General features: G+C 62.5%; 1 protein-coding gene across 1 annotated transcript in view; it reads left to right on the top strand.

Moving 5' to 3' along the window:
- MECP2 (methyl-CpG binding protein 2) overlaps positions 1-15550 on the top strand; it is a 31245-nt gene extending 15695 nt beyond the window's left edge. The window contains exons 2-3 of the mRNA XM_039511070.1: positions 12887-13192; positions 14349-15550. Of these exons, the coding sequence (XP_039367004.1) occupies positions 12887-13192; positions 14349-15357 (1315 nt within the window). The 3' untranslated portion in view covers positions 15358-15550. The remainder of the gene's footprint in view (positions 1-12886; positions 13193-14348) is intronic.
- The last annotated feature ends 4105 nt before the right edge of the window (positions 15551-19655 follow it).

Raw genomic sequence — 19655 nt, 5'->3', positions numbered from 1 at the left:
GCCTTGAGAGGTGTCTAGTGCAGCCCTGCGGCAGGACCAAGGAAAGCCAGAGGATCCCAACCTGTTCGACACCGGGGACCCCACAGCCTCCCCGGGCAGCTGATTGCAGAGCTGAACTGTCCGAGTTACAAAGCGTTTCCTAGCAGCTACTCGCGGCTCCCTCCCATCGCTGCGTTTCCTCCTGTCAGTGGCCGTGGGGAACAATTGCTCCCCATCCTCGTTAGCACAGGCCCTCTGCTCTCCTCTGGCCTCTCTCCAGTTCGTCCCCATCCTTCCTGACGTGCGGTGCCCAGAACCGGACGCGGCTGCAGCTGAGCCCGCAGAGCGGGACGGTTCCCTCCGGCGCGCTCCGCCTGCCGCTCCTGGGAACGGCAGTAGCCCTCTTCCCAGCTGCTTCCCATTGGTGGCTCTGCTCCTCCGGCGCAGCCCGGCCACCGAGCAGCCACTCGCCTCTGGTAGCTGGGCGTCGGATTTTCCCTTCCGAAGGGTAGCGCGTCCATCCGTCCGAGAGCTCTGCTCTGCTCCTCCCAAACGCTGCGCTAAACCGGACCTTGTTAGAATCTGGAATAGAAAATACAATTGGAACATTCCTATAAAGTCAACAAATTTCCTTCCAATTTCAACGGACTTTAATTGTATCTTATATTGTCCTTTAGAATATAAACTCAGATCCAGTTGGAAATGACAAACGGAGCCATCTGTCATTTAGAACCGAAAATACATTTCGGCCGGGGTTGAGATGCTTTGTTCCACCCCCGCTTCTTGCCCCACAAACGAAACTTCACCAAACCCACCCGCCCTCGCGGAAAGTTTTCTTTTTGACCGAACAGCATTTTGGTAGCAAACCATTTGATCAGGAATGTGAGAAATGCACTAAAGATGGGGAGGCGCTCGGCTCCTGGGATTGCAGCACCACTGAAGAGCGGGCGCCGGAGGTGTGGGGCTGGCCGGGGCCAGGGTTTATGAGCTGAGCGCCGGTGGTTTGCTTGTAGGATGTGCCGAGAGCAATCCAGGGCTGGCAACGTGCACCAGTGGGGTGGGGTTTCCCCTCTGCCGTGGCCAGTCCACGGAAGAGGCGTGGAAACGGCCAGTGGAATTGGTCAGCAGGCCCTGCAGCTTCTGCGAGGCTGGAGCCCGTCGGGAAGAAAGGCAAGCTGCAGCCTGGGTGAACGGGAATGACGGCTGCTATCCAGGAGGTGCAGGTGGTGTCCCTTCTGTGCGTCTAGGGCCAGGTTCGGTCCGCTCCTTCCCCAGCGCCCTGGGGAGCGGCTCCTACCTGGGACCCCTTGGCTAAAGGAATCGGTCCAGGCTCTGTCTTGAAAGCCACGCGGTGAAGCCTTGCTGGGCGCCATGAGCGTGGGCCGCGTTCCGGGAGCAGGGCAGGGCTCTGGCTGACTCCTCAGGCGTCTCTCGCACCTGCCTGGCTTGGCGCCGTTACTGATTTCCCGAGCGCCAGGGAGCGCAGGACTGGAGCTGAGGCGCTGTCAGGCCCCCCATCATGGAATCCCATCAGTAAACGTAGCCAGGGGGTTCCCCGGCTCCTCCTAGAACCGTCCCGTGCTCAGAGCGCTGCTCCCTGCCCGGGTCTCGGATCAGCTGGGTCCCCCCCCTGCCCCGCATTGACGGCGAGCTCCCACCTGGCCTCTGGCTCCGGCTGAGGCTGCACAAGCCTCGCGTTTCTCCTCTCGTGCGATCAGCCCGAATTGGGGCCCAGGATCCCAGTGCCAACAGCAGCAGGACGTCCCAGGCTCTCCTGGGAAACCAGCCTAGGATGGGCTGGGCCCTTCTGTAGCCGTGAGTGACCGTCCGTCCAGCACCTCACGCAGGCCTGGACTGGGGCTCCCAGGGGCTGAGGAGGCAGGACGCCTGGGTTCTCTCCTGGCTCTGGCGGTTAGAGCAGGACGCCTGGGTTCTCTCCTGGCTTGGGGGTGGGGGGTCTGGGTGGTTAGAGCAGGACGCCTGGGTTCTCTCCTGGCTCTGGCGGTTAGAGCAGGACGCCTGGGTTCTCTCCTGGCGTGGGGGTGGGGGATCTGGGTGGTTAGAGCAGGACGCCTGGGTTCTCTCTTGGCTCTGGCGGTTAGAGCAGGACGCCTGGGTTCTCTCCTGGCTTGGCGGGGGGAGGGGGTCTGGGCGGTTAGAGCAGGACGCCTGGGTTCTCTCCTGGCTCTCGCTGTTAGAGCAGGACGCCTGGGTTCTCTCCTGGCTTGGCGGGGAGGGGTCTGGGCAGTTAGAGCAGGACGCCTGGGTTCTCTCCTGGCTTGGGGGTGGGGGGTCTGGGCGGTTAGAGCAGGACGCCTGGGTTCTCTCCTGGCTTGGGGGTGGGGGGTCTGGGCGGTTATAGCAGGACGCCTGGGTTCTCTCCTGTCTTGGCGGGGCGAGGGGGTCTGGGCTGTAAGAGCAGGACGCCTGGGTTCTCTCCTGGCTTGGGGTGGGGTCTGGGCGGTTAGAGCAGGGCGCCTGGGTTCTCTCCTGGCTTGGGGTGGGGTCTGGGCGGTTAGAGCAGGACGCCTGGGTTCTCTCCTGGCTTGGCGGGGAGGGGTCTGGGCGGTTAGAGCAGGATGCCTGGGTTCTCTCCTGGCTTGGGGGTGGGGGGTCTGGGCGGTTAGAGCAGGACGCCTGGGTTCTCTCCTGGCTCTGGGGGGGGAGGGGGTCTGGGCGGTTAGAGCCGGACGCCTGGGTTCTCTCCTGCGTGCTCACACCTCTGTGGAGGGAATGAATGGGGGGCACGTGCTTGTGTTGCTCCTCAGGCCGTGGGGCGGGGGGGGTGATGGGCCCTGTCACCCGTCCGCGCAGTGGCTGATCCGGGTCAGGTGGGGGTCTCTGAGCCCTTCTGCCCCGCCCCCGCCCGTGCAAAGCTGGTCTCCTGGGACACTGAGTGCAGCAGAGCCAGGAGGGTCCAGGCGTCCTGCCTGGCAATTGCCCGGGATGGAGCCCCCCCAAAGAACTGGTCTCCATGGCGACCGGGCGCCGCTGGCGCTGCGGGTCCTGGGCGGGCTCCCTCCCCGGCCTCGCACGCTGGCCTGGCCTGAGCCCACAGCTCAGCGTGTCTGCACGGGGCAGAGGGGCAGCATGGGAGCCTTGTGTGGGACTCTGCACCGCCCCCGCCCCTGAAAGCGGGGGGGCCTTGCCCGGGGCGCCGCACAACTCCCCCGGTCCCTCCCCGGGTGCAGGCCAGCCCTGTGTTCAGCCAGGGGCCGGAGGGGGGCCTGCCCCGCCTCGCCATGCGCCATACAGTGCACTGACTCTCGTGCACAGTGGTGACGGGAGCCTCCTTTTCCCCAGCCTGCGCCATACAGTGCACTGACTCTCGTGCACAGTGGTGACGGGAGCCTCCTTTTCCCCACCCTGCACCATACAGTGCACTGACTCTCGTGCACAGCGTGGTGACGGGAGCCTCCTTTTCCCCAGCCTGCGCCATACAGTGCACTGACTCTCGTGCGCAGCGTGGTGACGGGAGCCTCCCTTTCCCCAGCCTGCGCCATACAGTGCACTGACTCTCGTGCACAGTGGTGACGGGAGCCTCCTTTTCCCCAGCCTGCGCCATACAGTGCACTGACTCTCGTGCACAGTGGTGACGGGAGCCTCCTTTTCCCCAGCCTGCCCCATAGAGTGCACTGACTCTCGTGCACAGCGTGGTGACGGGAGCCTCCTTTTCCCCAGCCTGCCCCATAGAGTGCACTGACTCTCGTGCACAGTGTGGTGACGGGAGCCTCCTTTTCCCCAGCCTGCGCCATACAGTGCACTGACTCTCGTGCACAGCGTGGTGACGGGAGCCTCCTTTTCCCCAGCCTGCGCCATACAGTGCACTGACTCGTGCACAGCGTGGTGTGAGCCTCCTTTTCCCCAGCCTGCGCCATAGAGTGCACTGACTCTCGTGCACAGTGGTGACGGGAGCCTCCTTTTCCCCAGCCTGCACCATACAGTGCACTGACTCTCGTGCACAGTGGTGACGGGAGCCTCCTTTTCCCCAGCCTGCGCCATACAGTGCACTGACTCTCGTGCACAGCGTGGTGACGGGAGCCTCCTTTTCCCCAGCCTGCGCCATACAGTGCACTGACTCTCGTGCACAGCGTGGTGACGGGAGCCTCCTTTTCCCCAGCCTGCACCATACAGTGCACTGACTCTCGTGCACAGGGGGGTGACGGGAGCCTCCTTTTCCCCAGCCTGCGCCATAGAGTGCACTGACTCTAGTGCACAGTGGTGACGGGAGCCTCCTTTTCCCCAGCCTGCGCCATACAGTGCACTGACTCTCGTGCACAGCGTGGTGACGGGAGCCTCCTTTTCCCCAGCCTGCGCCATACAGTGCACTGACTCTCGTGCACAGCGGTGACGGGAGCCTCCTTTTCCCCAGCCTGCACCATACAGTGCACTGACTCTCGTGCACAGTGGTGACGGGAGCCTCCTTTTCCCCAGCCTGCACCATACAGTGCACTGACTCGTGCACAGCGGTGACGGGAGCCTCCTTTTCCCCAGCCTGCACCATACAGTGCACTGACTCTCGTGCACAGTGGTGACGGGAGCCTCCTTTTCCCCAGCCTGCACCATACAGTGCACTGACTCTCGTGCACGGTGTGGTGACGGGAGCCTCCTTTTCCCCAGCCTGCGCCATACAGTGCACTGACTCTCGTGCACAGTGGTGACGGGAGCCTCCTTTTCCCCAGCCTGCGCCATACAGTGCACTGACTCTCGTGCACAGCGTGGTGACGGGAGCCTCCTTTTCCCCAGCCTGCGCCATACAGTGCACTGACTCTCGTGCACAGTGGTGACGGGAGCCTCCTTTTCCCCAGCCTGCCCCATAGAGTGCACAGACTCTCATGCACAGTGTGGGGTGCACTGACTCTCGTGCACAGTGGTGACGGAGCCTCCTTTTCCCCAGCCTGCGCCATACAGTACACTGACTCTCGTGCACAGTGTGGTGACGTGAGCCTCCTTTTCCCCAGCCTGCCCCATAGAGTGCACTGACTCTCATGCACAGTGGTGACGGGAGCCTCCTTTTCACCAGCCTGCGCCATACAGTGCCCTGACTCTCGTGCACAGTGGTGACGGGAGCCTCCTTTTCACCAGCCTGCGCCATACAGTGCACTGACTCTCGTGCACAGTGGTGACGGGAGCCTCCTTTTCCCCAGCCTGCGCCATACAGTGCACTGACTCTCGTGCACAGCGTGGTGACGGGAGCCTCCTTTTCCCCAGCCTGTGCCATACAGTGCACTGACTCTCGTGCACAGTGGTGACGGGAGCCTCCTTTTCCCCAGCCTGCGCCATAGAGTACACTGACTCTCGTGCACAGTGGTGACGGGAGCCTCCTTTTCCCCAGCCTGCGCCATAGAGTGCACTGACTCTCGTGCACAGTGGTGACGGGAGCCTCCTTTTCCCCAGCCTGCGCCATAGAGTGCACTGACTCTCGTGCACAGTGGTGACGGGAGCCTCCTTTTCCCCAGCCTGCGCCATACAGTGCACTGACTCTCGTGCACAGTGTGGTGACGGGAGCCTCCTTTTCCCCAGCCTGCGCCATAGAGTGCACTGACTCTCGTGCACAGTGTGGTGACGGGAGCCTCCTTTTCCCCAGCCTGCGCCATAGAGTGCACTGACTCTAGTGCACAGTGGTGACGGGAGCCTCCTTTTCCCCAGCCTGCACTGTACAGTGCACTGACTCTAGTGCACAGTGGTGACGGGAGCCTCCTTTTCCCCAGCCTGCACCGTACAGTGCACTGACTCTCGTGCACAGTGGTGACGGGAGCCTCCTTTTCCCCAGCCTGCACCATACAGTGCACTGACTCTCGTGCACAGCGTGGTGACGGGAGCCTCCTTTTCCCCAGCCTGCGCCATACAGTGCACTGACTCTCGTGCACAGTGGTGACGGGAGCCTCCTTTTCCCCAGCCTGCACAATAGAGTGCACTGACTCTCGTGCACAGTGGTGACGGGAGCCTCCTTTTCCCCAGCCTGCACCATAGAGTGCACTGACTCTCGTGCACAGTGGTGACGGGAGCCTCCTTTTCCCCAGCCTGCACCATACAGTGCACTGACTCTCGTGCACAGTGGTGACGGGAGCATCCTATTCCCCAGCCTGCGCCATACAGTGCACTGACTCTCGTGCACAGTGGTGACGGGAGCCTCCTTTTCCCCAGCCTGCGCCGTACAGTGCACTGACTCTCGTGCACAGCGGTGACGGGAGCCTCCTTTTCCCCACCCTGCACCGTACAGTGCACTGACTCTCGTGCACAGTGGTGACGGGAGCCTCCTTTTCCCCAGCCTGCCCCATAGAGTGCACTGACTCTCGTGCACAGTGGTGACGGGAGCCTCCTTTTCCCCAGCCTGCGCCATACAGTGCACTGACTCTCGTGCACAGTGGTGACGGGAGCCTCCTTTTCCCCAGCCTGCGCCAAGGGCTGAGCTCTCTGCTCAGCCCGCGGCCGTGGCAGAACTCGCCGAACCCGGCCGCGTGCAGCAGGGACCGGGGCCTGCAGCCTTTCCTTGTGTGCGGACCCCAAACCCTTTGGCTGGGGAGCAGAGCCCTGTGGGCTGCGGACCCCCGGGGGTCTCTGACAGGCTCCACGTCGTGCGACGCAGCACAACTGGCCCAAACGTGCTACGTGTGCAACACGCTTGGCTCCGAGCAGTCGAGATCCGGCAAGGATCTGGCTGGCTTTGTCTGCGTCCGCCTGGCCCTCCTTGCCGCCCCCTGCCCGGGGGCCGTGGGGCGCTTCCCCCTCGCAGCCGGAGAACCCACCTCCTGGCAGCCTCTTTCTGCTCACCCCCTCCCTCCCCCCCGAGCGAGCTCAGGGTCCCTGTAACGCCAGGCGCTGCGCACCCCCCCCCCCAGCGAGCTCAGGGTCCCTGTAACGCCAGGCGCTGCGCACACCCCCCCCCCCCGCGAGCTCAGGGTCCCTGTTACGCCAGGCGCTGCGCACCCCCCCCGCCCCCCCCGCGAGCTCAGGGTCCTCGCCCCCCTGGGGGCTGCACACCCCCGGACTGAGACTGGGGGCCGTGTTGCACAGGGCACTGTCCGGTGCATACGCAGGCTCTGATTTTGCTTGTGTGGGGGTGTCTCTGTGGCTCCTGTTGCGGGGGGGAGCCTCCATCTTGGTCAGGGTCTGTGCAGCACCCAGCGTGCTGGGGGGCTCTGATCTCAGCCTGGGGGGCCCTGCAGTGCCCGGTAAGGGTGGGACGTTGGTGTCTGACGGGAGCGGGGCAGGCCGTGGGAGCGGCCTGGCGCTCCCAGCTGCTGTCTGCCTGCCAGAGCCAGCTGGTCCGTGAGCCCCAAGCGCCATCGTGTGCCCGACGTGGGAACTGCTGGAGGGCACCGTCCTCTGCCCGGCTGGCCCAGAGGAGGGGGGCGGCGCCGAGCACCCCCCCAGTCGTGCCAGGCGCTGCACGGGCCCCCTGCCCTGAGGCTGGGCCTGGCTGCAGCCCCCCAGAGCCGCCGAGAGGGGAGAGGCTGGGACGCCGGGGTTCGACTCCAGATCCCAGTCACGCCGGGCGCAGGGTGGGGCATCGCCTCCATGGCTGTGCCGCTGCAGAGTGGAACCGAGCCCGCGATCGGGCCCCCCGGCCTTGGGGGGAGCGTTTCCCCCGGGGCTATTTTTAGCCACAGATGTGCCAGTCACTCTGATCCCCGGAGCGGGGCTGGGGCATCCCCTCCCCCCTCACGCTCCCAGCATCGTCCACCACCGGGTTGGGGAGGTGTCAGCACAACACCCCAACGGGATCGGGGCTGCGGTGCCCAGCCATGGGGAGTGGGGGGAGCAGCTCCCCAGCGGCCCCAGCTGGCCAGGCGTTTGGGCAGGGCCATGCATGTGATGCACAACTACCGAGGGGGCTGAGACAAGGGAAGGCCAAGTGGAACGTTGCTTGGTTTCATTCTACCCTGAGAGGCAGCCACCTCTGGGGCGGAGCATCCTCCCTCCATACGCCCGGCCCTGTTGAGATGCAGCCACATCTGGTGGGGAACGGCCTCGCTCTGTACCCGCGGCCTCGCTGAGATGCAGCCCCCTCTGGAGCGGAGCAGAGCGACCTCCTCACACACATCCGGCCCTGCTGAGATGGACCCGCCCTGGGGCAGAGCGGGTCTGCCGCAAATCCAGCCCCAGGCAGCATCGGAGAGCTGGCGTTAAAGCTCGTCTCGTTAGGGGGAAGGACGAACCTCGGCCCCAAACAGACTTGTGGCCACGCGCTGCAAGTCGGAAATTGCCTCTTCCAGGAGGCCGCTGGCTGCTGCCTGAGTCTGCCAAGAGCCTGTGCCGCTCGCAGTGAGCGGGTGCAGCTGGCCCAGATGTGACCCACAGCATCCGCCCCGCCAGACGTGCTGACGAGCCTGGCTCGGCTGCCTCTTCAACGGGGAACCAAGCCCCACCATGGTTCGTTCTCGTCTCTGCCAGCGGGGCCCCGAGCGAGCGTCGACTCCATCCCTCTGCTGACTGACCGGCCTGCACTTTGGTGGAGCCCCCAGGACCCCCCGCAGGGACGGATTCTGGGCCTCGCTTTCCCCATCTCTAAAAATGGGGTCACCCCTTGCCCCTCGCTGGGAATTATGCCATGCCCCCAGCCGCAGATCACCTGCCAGTGGCCTCTTGGGGCGAACGTGCCAACGGGGCTCGGCGCGGGGCCCGAAGAGTGTCCTGCCGACGGCTCCCGTGTCGCCCCAGGTTTCCAGGAAGCAGAGCGGCAGCAGGCGCCTGTTGTTTACCAATGCTCGTAGGGGGCTGTGCAGTATTAATTATAGCTCAGAGCAGCGAGACGCTTCCTATTTTCTCCCCTAGCCGCCTCCTCCGCATTTATCTCAGCAGCCGGGTTTGCTGCTGATTTAGGTGGGGAGACCTCGCCAGAATTGAAACGCGCCAGAGCCTAGAACGGAGGACTGGAGAACGTGGCCTGGGGGTTAGCCTGGCGTGTCAGCCCTTCAGAACCGTATCCAGCTCTTGCTTCAAACGAGTTCCCGTCGTCCTGCTCTGCTGGGGCTGGAAAGCTGCTGCGGCCCAGCCTCCACTGATCCACGGCCAGGTTGTGCCAATGTGTCCGTTAGCTCCAGTAGTGCTGCTCCCTCCCCGAGGTCCTTAGGGAGAACAGCCAGGCCCCTTTGGCCGGCGTCTTGGGCTCACTGTCCTCTCACGAGATCCATCGTCTCTGTTCCTCGGGTCAGCCCAGCCGCCGTTCCACGGGCCAGCGTGTGCTTAGAACGGGCCGGAAAACGGGACTTGCATCCCGTGGGAAATTGGCCCATTTGAAGTGGGGTTTGACTCCGAAACAGACTGACATGGCCACAGAAATTCGGAACAGTTGACAACATTTGGAAACATCCAATCGGTTCAATCCCAGGAAACGGTTAAATAAAATATAATTAACGATCTGTAAAACAAAGATATTCAAATGAATATTCTTCTAATAGAAGTGCAAACAAAACACATTTATCCTCTCACGCTGTTTGGTATAAAATATTAAATATATAGATATAAAAATACAACCATGTGAAAATGGCATCTAATCAAAGTCTAAATGAAATGTTTGAACCTTATTGAATATTTTGATGCTGTGATGTATTAAGCAGTTATAAAAATATTAAATAGCCATAAAATATAACATTACAATTTTAAAGAAAAAAAATTCTAATAAAAGTCTAAATGAAACATTTTTGCCTTTTCAAATGGTTTTGATAATATCAAATGTTAGATATAAATATCCATAAACACAAACCAGCCCTAAAGTTAATATTCTGAGATCCAAAGCCATTTTATCTTAATTCATCGTTTTGTTTAGATGATGTCAAAACAATAGAATATAAAATATTGAATGTCCGTATTAAATATATAAATAGGTGAATCTTATCTGAAAGTCTAAATGTACATATTAAAATAGATACAATTTGCTCACCTCTGTCTAAACACAATGAAATGAACCGGCAGTCGAAACAGTCACTGTGTAGTTTCATTTTGATGTTGGAATGTTTTATTTCAAATTTGCCCCAATACAATAGATTCCATAGAGAATGTTTGTATAAATATACGATCGAAACGTTTGAATGAAATGAGTGGAAAACGCTGAACCTTATTCAATAGGTTTGTTTCTATAATGTCAAAACGTCGTAAACCTTGTAAATAGTTTAAATAAAATATGTACCAATAGAATATCTAAGTCTAAACTAAACTAAACAAGAGTCGCCACGTTTTGGCCTCATCGGATTGACGGCTGTTGATGTCCAAACATTTTATACGTGTCCTAGGAAGCTGTGGGAAGGTTGCCGGGTTGTCACCTGTGCGGGGGGGGCACTGACGCTTGGAGGGGCTGCTGAGTCAAGCTCCGGGCAGGGCGGAGCGCTCGTTGTTCAGAATAACGCCAAGTTCGGGCAGCGCTGCCGTTAGCCGCCTGCAACTGTCCAGCTGTTAAGTTCTCAGCCATTTTTGGCTCTTTTGAACTTTCCCAGTTATGCCTACGCGCCAGCAGGGACTTGAGCTGGGGTAGGAACAGTCTCGAAAGCCTAAACAAAGTGAAATGAAAAGACTCCAAAAGCTCTGTGGATCCTTGTGACATCAGAGCCGGGTGTGACCGACTAGGATGTGTCAGCTCTACCGGTCTCTGAAAGTCGTAACGCAGCGAAATGCCGCCAGCGCCGAAGCTGGAATCTCGGCGCCTGCTTGCTTTGCAGGGCAGAACGTCGGCTCTTACAAAACGCGCAGATTCAGTGTCTCGGCTGATTCATTTCAAGACTTGTCAGTCGAAAATGTCCTGTTCTGCCAGACGTTTCAGTTTGGAGCGACCAGGGATTTCCCGCCCGATCTGCTCTGGCTAACGAAAGCGCGTGTAGTCAAGGTTTCAGGAGTCCAAGCAAGTCCCAAAATCAGCTGCTCTCCACGATCAGTCCCTGTTTCTCATTACAAATCTACACCTTATTTGCTGCCGGTCCGAGGTTCCCATCCTGCCCCCTGGCTGCGGGATCATAGACCCCTCTGCCGACAGACGCCTACCCCGTTCCCTGCTTCTGTCCTGAGCTGGGACTCTGGGCACAGGCGGGTGTGACAGGAGACACTGGTGGTCCAGCCTTTCCTTGCAGCCGGCTGGGACCTGCCCAGGCCCGTCCTCCGGCTCACTGGTGTGTGTGAGACTCTTGTGGGAGCATCGGGATCAGGACCCCCTGACACGCTGGGCGCCGACAGACGCCCCTGCCCGCTGGACTGCGTTCGGGGTCAGGCCGGGCGCTGTGCAGACGCCCCCCTGGACTGTGTTCGGGGTCAGGCCGGGCGCTGTGCAGACGCCCCCCTGGACTGCGTTCAGGGTCAGGCCGGGCGCTGTGCAGACGCCCCGGCCCCCCCTGGACTGCGTTCGGGGTCAGGCCGGGCGCTGCGCAGACGCCCCCCTGGACTGTGTTCGGGGTCAGGCCGGGCGCTGTGCAGACGCCCCCCTGGACTGTGTTCGGGGTCAGGCCGGGCGCTGCGCAGACGCCCCGGCCCCCGCTGGACTGCGTTCGGGGTCAGGCCGGGCGCTGTGCAGACTCCCCGGCCCCCGCTGGACTGTGTTCGGGGTCAGGCCGGGCGCTGCGCAGACGCCCCCCTGGACTGTGTTCGGGGTCAGGCCGGGCGCTGCGCAGACGCCCCCCTGGACTGCGTTCGGGGTCAGGCCGGGCGCTGCGCAGACGCCCCCCTGGACTGCGTTCGAGGTCAGGCCGGGCGCTGTGCAGACGCCCCGGCCCCCCCCGGCCTGCGTTCGGGGGCAGGCCGGGCGCTGCGCAGACGCCCCCCTGGACTGCATTCGAGGTCAGGCCGGGTGCTGCGCAGACGCCCCGGCCCCCCCCGGACAGCGTTAGAGGTCCGGCCGGGCGCTGCGCAGACGCCCCGGACTGCATTCGAGGTCAGGCCGGGTGCTGCGCAGACGCCCGCCCCTGGACTGCGTTCGGGGTCAGGCCGGGCGCTGCGCAGACGCCCCCCTGGACTGTGTTCGGGGTCAGGCCGGGCGCTGTGCAGACGCCCCCCTGGACTGTGTTCGGGGTCAGGCCGGGCGCTGCGCAGACGCCCGCCCCGCTGTCAGGCCGGGCGCTGTGCAGACGCCCGCCCCGCTGGACTGTGTTCGGGTCAGGCCGGGCGCGGCGCTGCGCAGACGCCCCTGGACTGCGGTCAGGCCGGGCGCTGCGCAGACGCCCCCCTGGACTGCGTTCGGGGTCAGGCCGGGCGCTGTGCAGACGCCCCCCTGGACTGCGTTCGAGGTCAGGCCGGGCGCTGTGCAGACGCCGCCCCCGACTGCGTCGAGGTCAGGCCGGGCGCTGCGCAGACGCCCCCGGACTGCATTCGAGGTCAGGCCGGGTGCTGCGCAGACGCCCCCCCCGGACTGCGTTCGAGGTCAGGCCGGGCGCTGCGCAGACGCCCCGGACTGCATCGAGGTCAGGCCGGGTGCTGCGCAGACGCCCCGGCCCCCCCCGGACTGCGTTCGAGGTCAGGCCGGGCGCTGCGCAGACGCCCGCCCCGGACTGCGTTCGAGGTCAGGCCGGGCGCTGCGCAGACGCCCCGGACTGCGTTCGAGGTCAGGCCGGGCGCTGCGCAGACGCCCCGCCCCGACTGCGTTCGAGGTCAGGCCGGGCACTGTGCAGACGCCCGCCCCGGACTGCGTTCGAGGTCAGGCCGGGCGCTGCACAGACGCCCCGGACTGTGTTTGGGGTCAGGCCGGGTGCTGTGCAGACGCCCCGGCCCCCCCTGGACTGCGTTCGAGGTCAGGCCGGGCGCTGCGCAGACGCCCCCCCCCCGGACTGCGTTCGAGGTCAGTCCGGGCGCTGCACAGACACACACACTCAAACCTCTGGGCGGGACCAGTAGCCAGGGGGCTATTTAACGGGGTTGGCTGGGAGTCCTCCCAGGTGCACCCCCCGACCTTGACATGTCTCTTTGATTCCCCCCCACCCCCCGCCAGGGAAGAAAAATCTGAGGACCAGAATCTGCAGGGCCTCAAGGAGAAGTCCCCGAAGGCCAAAAAGATGAAGAAGGAGAAGCAGAGGGAAGCCGAGCCGGCCGAGGCGGGCAAGGCCGAGACGTCCGAAGGAGCCGGGGCCGCCCCGGCCGCCCCCGAGGCCTCGGCCTCTCCCAAGCAGCGGCGCTCCATCATCCGGGACCGCGGCCCCATGTACGACGACCCCACGCTGCCCGAGGGCTGGACGCGCAAGCTGAAGCAGAGGAAGTCGGGCCGCTCGGCGGGAAAGTACGATGTCTACCTGATCAAGTGAGTGGGGTGGGGGCAGTGCCTACGCCTCCCAGCATGCACCGGGGCTCTGGTGGTGTGTGTGGGGGGGACTACGGCTCCCAGCATGCACTGGGTCTCTGGTGGTGCGGGGGGGACTACGGCTCCCAGCATGCACTGGGTCTCTGGTGGGGGGGGGGGGGACTACGCCTCCCAGCATGCACCGGGTCTCTGGTGGTGTGTGGGGGGAACTACGGCTCCCAGCATGCACTGGGTCTCTGGTGGTGCGGGGACTACGGCTCCCAGCTGGCACCGGGCCTCTGGTGGTGGGGGTGGGGGGGACTACGGCTCCCAGCATGCACTGGGTCTCTGGTGGTGCGGGGGGGGGGAACTACGGCTCCCAGCATGCACTGGGTCTCTGGTGGTGCGGGGGGGACTACGGCTCCCAGCATGCACTGGGTCTCTGGTGGTGCGGGGGGGACTATGGCTCCCAGCATGCACTGGGTCTGTGTGTGTGTGGGGGGGGAATGGACTATGGCTCCTAGCATGCACTGGGTCTCTGGTGGGGGGGTGGGACTACGGCTCCCAGCATGCACTGGGTCTCTGGTTGGGGGGTGTGTGGATGGGGCTTATGGCTTCTAGCATTCACCAGGCCTCGGTTGGGGGGGGTGGGAAGAGCAGGACTACAGCTCCCAGCATGCACAGGGCCTCTGGTGGGGGGGGTGGGCAGAACTATGGCTCCCAGCATGCAGTGCTGCCCTGAGCATTGTATGCTGGGACTTGTAGTATCACCATGGGGTCAGGTTAAAGGCACTCCAGGAGAGACCAGAGCTCCCAGCATGCCGTGCTCGTCCACAGCCCCGGAGCCTTGCCCATTGGCTGGCGAAAGACACAGGCACCGTGACCATTAGCCAGAGTTCCCAGCATGAGGCTGCTGGGACTCTCGATCCCCAAGGGCTGGAGCCAGATCCCCCGGCTCGTGGGGCCCCCAGTGTGACCCCCATATCTTCTCCAGACCCCCCCCCCAATCCCCTGCTGAGCAGCAGCTGGATAAGCTGGGGGACCCGAGGCCCCAGAGCTGGTGCTATGGGGGGGCTTCCTGTCTTGGGCAGTGTGTGGGGGATCCCCTGCTCACCCACGTCCTTGTGCCTGCGCGGGGGGGTGGATCCTATTAACCATTGTTCTCCCAACCCCGCAGCCCCCAGGGCAAGGCCTTCCGCTCCAAGGTGGAGCTTATCGCTTACTTCGAAAAGGTAGGGGACACCTCCCTGGACCCCAACGATTTCGACTTCACGGTGACGGGCCGGGGCAGCCCCTCGCGCCGAGAGCAGAGGCCCCCCAAGAAGGCCAAAGCGCAGAAGGGCCCCGGGACGGGGCGTGGGCGGGGCAGGCCCAAGGGCAGTGGCTCGGCCCGGCCCAAGGCGGCCGCCTCGGAGGGCGTGCAGGTCAAGCGGGTGATCGAGAAGAGCTCCGGCAAGCTGCTGGTCAAAATGCCATTCCAGCCGGGGCCGCCGGGGGGCGCCGGAGGGGCGGGGGGCTCGGCCACCACCTCGGCGGCACCGGGGGCGGGCGGGCGGCGGCCTGGGCGCAAGCGGAAGTCGGAGTCGGACCCCCAGACGCTGCCCAAGAAGCGGGGTCGCAAGCCGGGGGCGGCGGCGGGGCCCGTGGGGCCGGCGGTGGCCGAGCCCAAGAAGAAGCTGGTGAAGGAGCCGTCCTTCCAGGCCGTGCAGGAGACGGTGCTGCCCATCAAGAAGCGCAAGACCCGCGAGGCCGTGGCCCTGGAGGTGGCCCCCCCGCCCCCCGAGCGCAGCCCCAAGGGACCCCGTCCTGGGCGCCGGAGCAAGGAGAGCAGCCCCAAGGGGCGAGGGGGCAACGCCGCCCCCGCCTCCCCCTCCCCCAGCCGCAAGGAGCCACAGCCGCCCCCCCCACCGCACCAGCCGCCCCCCGCGCCTCTGGCCCAGCCCCCCGCCAGCCCCAAGGACAGCGTGAGCCCCCCCGAGGCTCAGGACTTGAGCAGCAAGGGGCAGCCGGAGAGCGACGGCTGCCCCAAGGAGCCGCCTAAGACTCAGCCGCCCGCGGTGCTCTACAAACACCGAGGGGAGGGGGAGCGCAAAGACGCTGTGTCCACCTCCTCCTCGGCCCCCCGGCCCAGCAGCAGGGACGAGGCGGTGGATACCAGGACGCCTGTCTCGGAGCGCGTCAGCTGACTTTGGGCGGCCCACGGCTAGCGGGACGGACGGACAGACAGACACACACCCCCCCCCAAGACGAGAGGCAGCTGCTCCCGGGTAGGGCTCCGGCAAAGCACCTCCCCAGCCCCACAGCGCCCCCTGGCTTCCACCCCCCCTCCACTTCTCCCCCCCTCCCCGTTTTTACTACCAAGAAGCACAGTGAGGGGTGGACCCCGGGTTGGAAGCCACTTTGCACTTTTTCTATGAGAGAGGGGTGCCCATATACTACTGACCAGGGCAGCTGTTTGGGGGGGCTGCCCCCCCAGCTCCTGAACACCCCCCACCGGGCGGGATGGGGGGGGACCGTGTGTGTGGATCCCCCTCTCCCTCTCCAGTGCCATGTGACGTCGTCTGTTCTTCAGTATCGATCCGTGTTCGTTTTGGTAGGGCCCACGTAGGGGGACTCAGCCCCTCTCCCCCAAACTCCGAACAAAGCGGGGGCGCTCAGAGCCTGTTCCTCCCGCAGGGTGGGGGGCCGGGCCGGGCCGGGGGGCCGAGGAACGACAACGTTCTTCCACTTCTTTCTCAACGTTACTAGCTTAGGAAACCATTTGCACTAACAAGCCTTTGGCCGGCCGGGGGTAGGGGGTCGGGTGTGAAACTACCTGTAACTCTTGGATCGGTACCGGGAGGGGGGGGGGGGGAGCAAAGCCCTGAGCATCAGCGGGTTTGTAACGGGGCTGCTTCGGGAGGAGGAAATCCAGGGCTCTCCATTAATACCTGCGCTGCCCCCACCCAGCCCCAGGGGCGTGGCTTGTACTGCCGGGCGGTGGGGGGGGGGCAGATGGGAAGGGAAAACCTAGCTGAAAATCCCCCAAGGAGGGCTGTGCCTTTTTTTTAAATGATGGACACAAAGGGTTTAAAATATATTCCTCCCCCCTCCCCAAGGTGAGTGAAATGGGGAGGGGCCGATCCCCTCCGCTCAAAGCCCTGCGGCTAAGGGAGAAATACATCAGAGGCTGAGCTCTGTGCTGTGCATAGCAGAGCAGTACAGCTCCACCGGCCTGGGACCCGGCCCTCCCCATTGCAAACCGGAGTGACTCTGCATTGAGCGCAGGGGAGCTGAGATCAGAACCCAGCTCTGTCCCCATTGCAAACCGGAGTGACTCTGCATTGACTGCAGGGGAGCTCAAATCAGAACCCAGCTCTGTCCCCATTGCAAACCGGAGTGACTCTGCATTGAGCGCAGGGGAGCCAAGATCAGAATCTGGCCCTGCCCCTGTTACAATCAAGAGTGACTCTGGACTGACGCAGAGGAGCTGAGATCAGAATTTGGTCCTGCCCTCATTGCAATTGAGGTGACTCCAGATTAACCCCGGTGGGAGCTAAAATAAGAATTGAGCCCTGCCCCATTGCAATCAGGAGTGACACCGGATTGACCATGGTGGGAACCAAGATCAGAATCCGTCCCTGCCCCGTTGCAAACGGGGGTGATTCCGGATTCACCCTGGGAATCCGTTCCAGAGAGTAACTGAAACTTCCTCCTCTTTCTCCCCTGCTGTTGCTGAGCTGGGTCCAGTTTCCCACCAAGGCTTTTTGGGGGTTGGCCAGACCTGCCCCTGGGGAGAGGTGCCGCTAGTTTTCATTAAAAAAAAAATCCCCCCAAAGCCAGCAGAAAAAGGCCTAAAGCCGTGGTGTCCTCTGCTGTGCCCCGATCCTGGGGGGTCCTGTGCTAGGGCCGGACGGAGGCTTTGATGTGCTTGGTGGGTGGAACGGGGGTCCCGGGGGAGGGATCCAGCGACACTCGCTGCCAGGGCTTGGCAACACTTTTCCCCTCAGCTGCGGGCACAGAGGGGGACACTTGGCCCCGGGTGGGCGCTGGGGTGTGTTAATCAGTCCTGCACCCAGCTTGGCGCCTGCCCGCTGCTCTCCTCAGCGGCCAGCCTCCGAAATGCTCCCTCAGATCCCTGAGTGTGCAGGGGGAGCCGCTGCGCCCTGGTTGTAGCACTTTACTCGCTCCCCTCGGCACAGAGCGATTGGGCTGCTGCCAGCAGCGCGGGGGCAGAGCCTCTCGGCTTCGCCCGCCCCACACTAGGGCTGGGGACGGAAGGGACGCCCCGAGGTACCTGGGGCGCTTTCATTGCAGGGCCTCCTAAGCCTGGCTGGGAATGGTGCCCCCGTCGTTCCGCGCTGAGCAGCTGCCAGCAGAGCCCAGCACTGAGCTGCTCTGCACGGCTCGCCCAGGGCTGGTACGGACACTGCTGTCCCTCCGCCACCACATCCAGTGCAAGTGGGGCCGGAGTCGGCTGTCTAGACATCTGGGGCCAAATCTGGAGTCTGCCTCCTTGGAACCCTGGCTCCAAACCCCCTTTCCTGGCAGCTGGCCAGCGGCTGGAGGAGGAGATCGGTACTTCTGCACTTTAAGGAGGGGGGCCTGGCTAGTCACTGAATGTCTCTTTATTTTTGCTTAGGTTTCCCTTCACCTAACAACAAGAGTCTAGCGATTTATCTGAGCGGCACGGGCTGGGGGGGCAAGGGCCCTTACACCCACCATGACAAAACTTCACAGCTGCCGGTTGGCTCCTGAGCCGCGGTAGGGCCAGATCAGGATGTTCCCTGCGGTAGAAACCCCACTCTCTGGCTGTAAAATTCGGAGCAGCCGGTAGCCTGTATCCGCCTGGACATCCCCCTCTTTTCCCAGCCTGTCGTGCAAAAAAAAAAAAAAAGAAAAAGGATTGGTGGGGGAAGTGGGATTTCATGGGACCCCCCAAAAATAGGAAGCCAAAGGGGGCAGTGCTTGGATGGTATTTTCACCCCATTCTTGTTCCTACATGGCCAGCTCAGCTGTTATATCCCCAAACCCTCCCCAGTGAAGACTCAGAGTGAGCCAAACTGGTTAAAACAGGACCCCCCATGATAGCTTTGCGAATCACCTCACCCCCACGTGAAAGTGGTCCCTGCCATCAGCTGATCCCAGCTAGAGTTTAACGGGAGGCCTGACGTTTGGGCTCGGTTTCTGTTTCCAAGGGTCGGGGGTGGGGGGACATGATTTCCTTCTGTTTCTCTGATTTATTTTTAAACGCGCCCTGAAGCATCAGAGTTTTCTATACCTACCTGTCTAGTGCGTTATAAATCTGTGGGGATTGACTTGCTTCCTTTCCTTTCCTTTCCTTTTTGTTCCCCTCTTTCTGCTTGTGACTGACAACACAAGGGGGGGATTTAAAAACTCACCCCAAAGCACCTGTCTGGTGGGGGGGCGCAATCTTCCTCTTGCTTCTTTACAGGATCCCTGCGACTTACTAGCGTAGGCTAAGGGACAATAAACAGATCCTTCTAATCTGCCTGCCAGTAGCTTTCTCTGGGACCAGAGCTGTGATCTCAGTGGTTCTGGTTCTCTCTCGAAAGGGACCCCCAGCCCAGCTCCGGTGTGGAGGAGTGAAGGGGGCAGCTAATGCCCTAGGGGGGTGGGGTGGGGGTTTTGCACTCCTCTGCTTGTGGCTCAACTCCTGAATGTCTCTGATCCTGAACGGGGGCCCTTGGAAGCACCCATAGCAATGAGCAGACCACTCGGATCCTGGCTGCTGTGGGCCGGGAAGTCCCGTAGTGGCGGAATCGGGACCCCAGGGGCTACAGGATCAGACCCTCCATTCTCTCTCCAACCCTGTGTGCATCTTGGGTGAGCCAACCTGCTCTGCGTGCAACGCTGCTTCCTCTTTGGACTCTCCAGCTGGCGCCAAGTGGGCATGACTCTGCCTGCTGGACGCCTGGCCCTCCGCCATCGCAATGGAGCACTTTGAGCAGCCTCCTCGTGGCCAACGGGCGCAGACCGGACTGATTCCTTAGGCAATGCACCCACAGCCGCTGGATGACGTAACGAGCTAGGAAGCCCTGGTCTTTGTGTTCCTCAGTGGTTCCCCACTGATGGGAGCAGTGCCCATGATGGCACGCAGTCTGGGGCTGTGCTTAAAGACCATTCTGGCTCCCGGCCTTTCATTGAAGTTAGCAATAGCCGCTCGGGAAGTAGCAGGTTTGAATTGCTGTTCTTCCAAAAGACGAGGAGCCCGAGCGTTCAACTTCCAAGGGGAGGGGGGGGGAAGATCCTGAAGTGTCCAGATGCTTCCACCACGGTTGTCTTCCTGCCCTCTTCCGGATCCACCCCCCTCCCACCCCTCCCTCACTCCCCGCTCCCCAACCCTTGGGCTGGATGGGATTAGAGGAGCTGCCGTGGGATTCCTCCACCACCCACACGCAATCTGTTGAGTGCAAAAAATTAAATCTATTGGTAAGCTTCTCGCCCTCCCTAGGGTCAGAGGCCACCTCCTTTTTCCTCCGCT

This window comes from Mauremys reevesii, linkage group 22 (assembly GCF_016161935.1).
Source record: "Mauremys reevesii isolate NIE-2019 linkage group 22, ASM1616193v1, whole genome shotgun sequence".
Lineage (NCBI taxonomy): Eukaryota > Metazoa > Chordata > Testudines > Geoemydidae > Mauremys > Mauremys reevesii.
The sequence above is the reverse complement of the archived record's forward strand: the minus strand, read 5'-3'. Positions and strand labels throughout refer to the sequence as shown.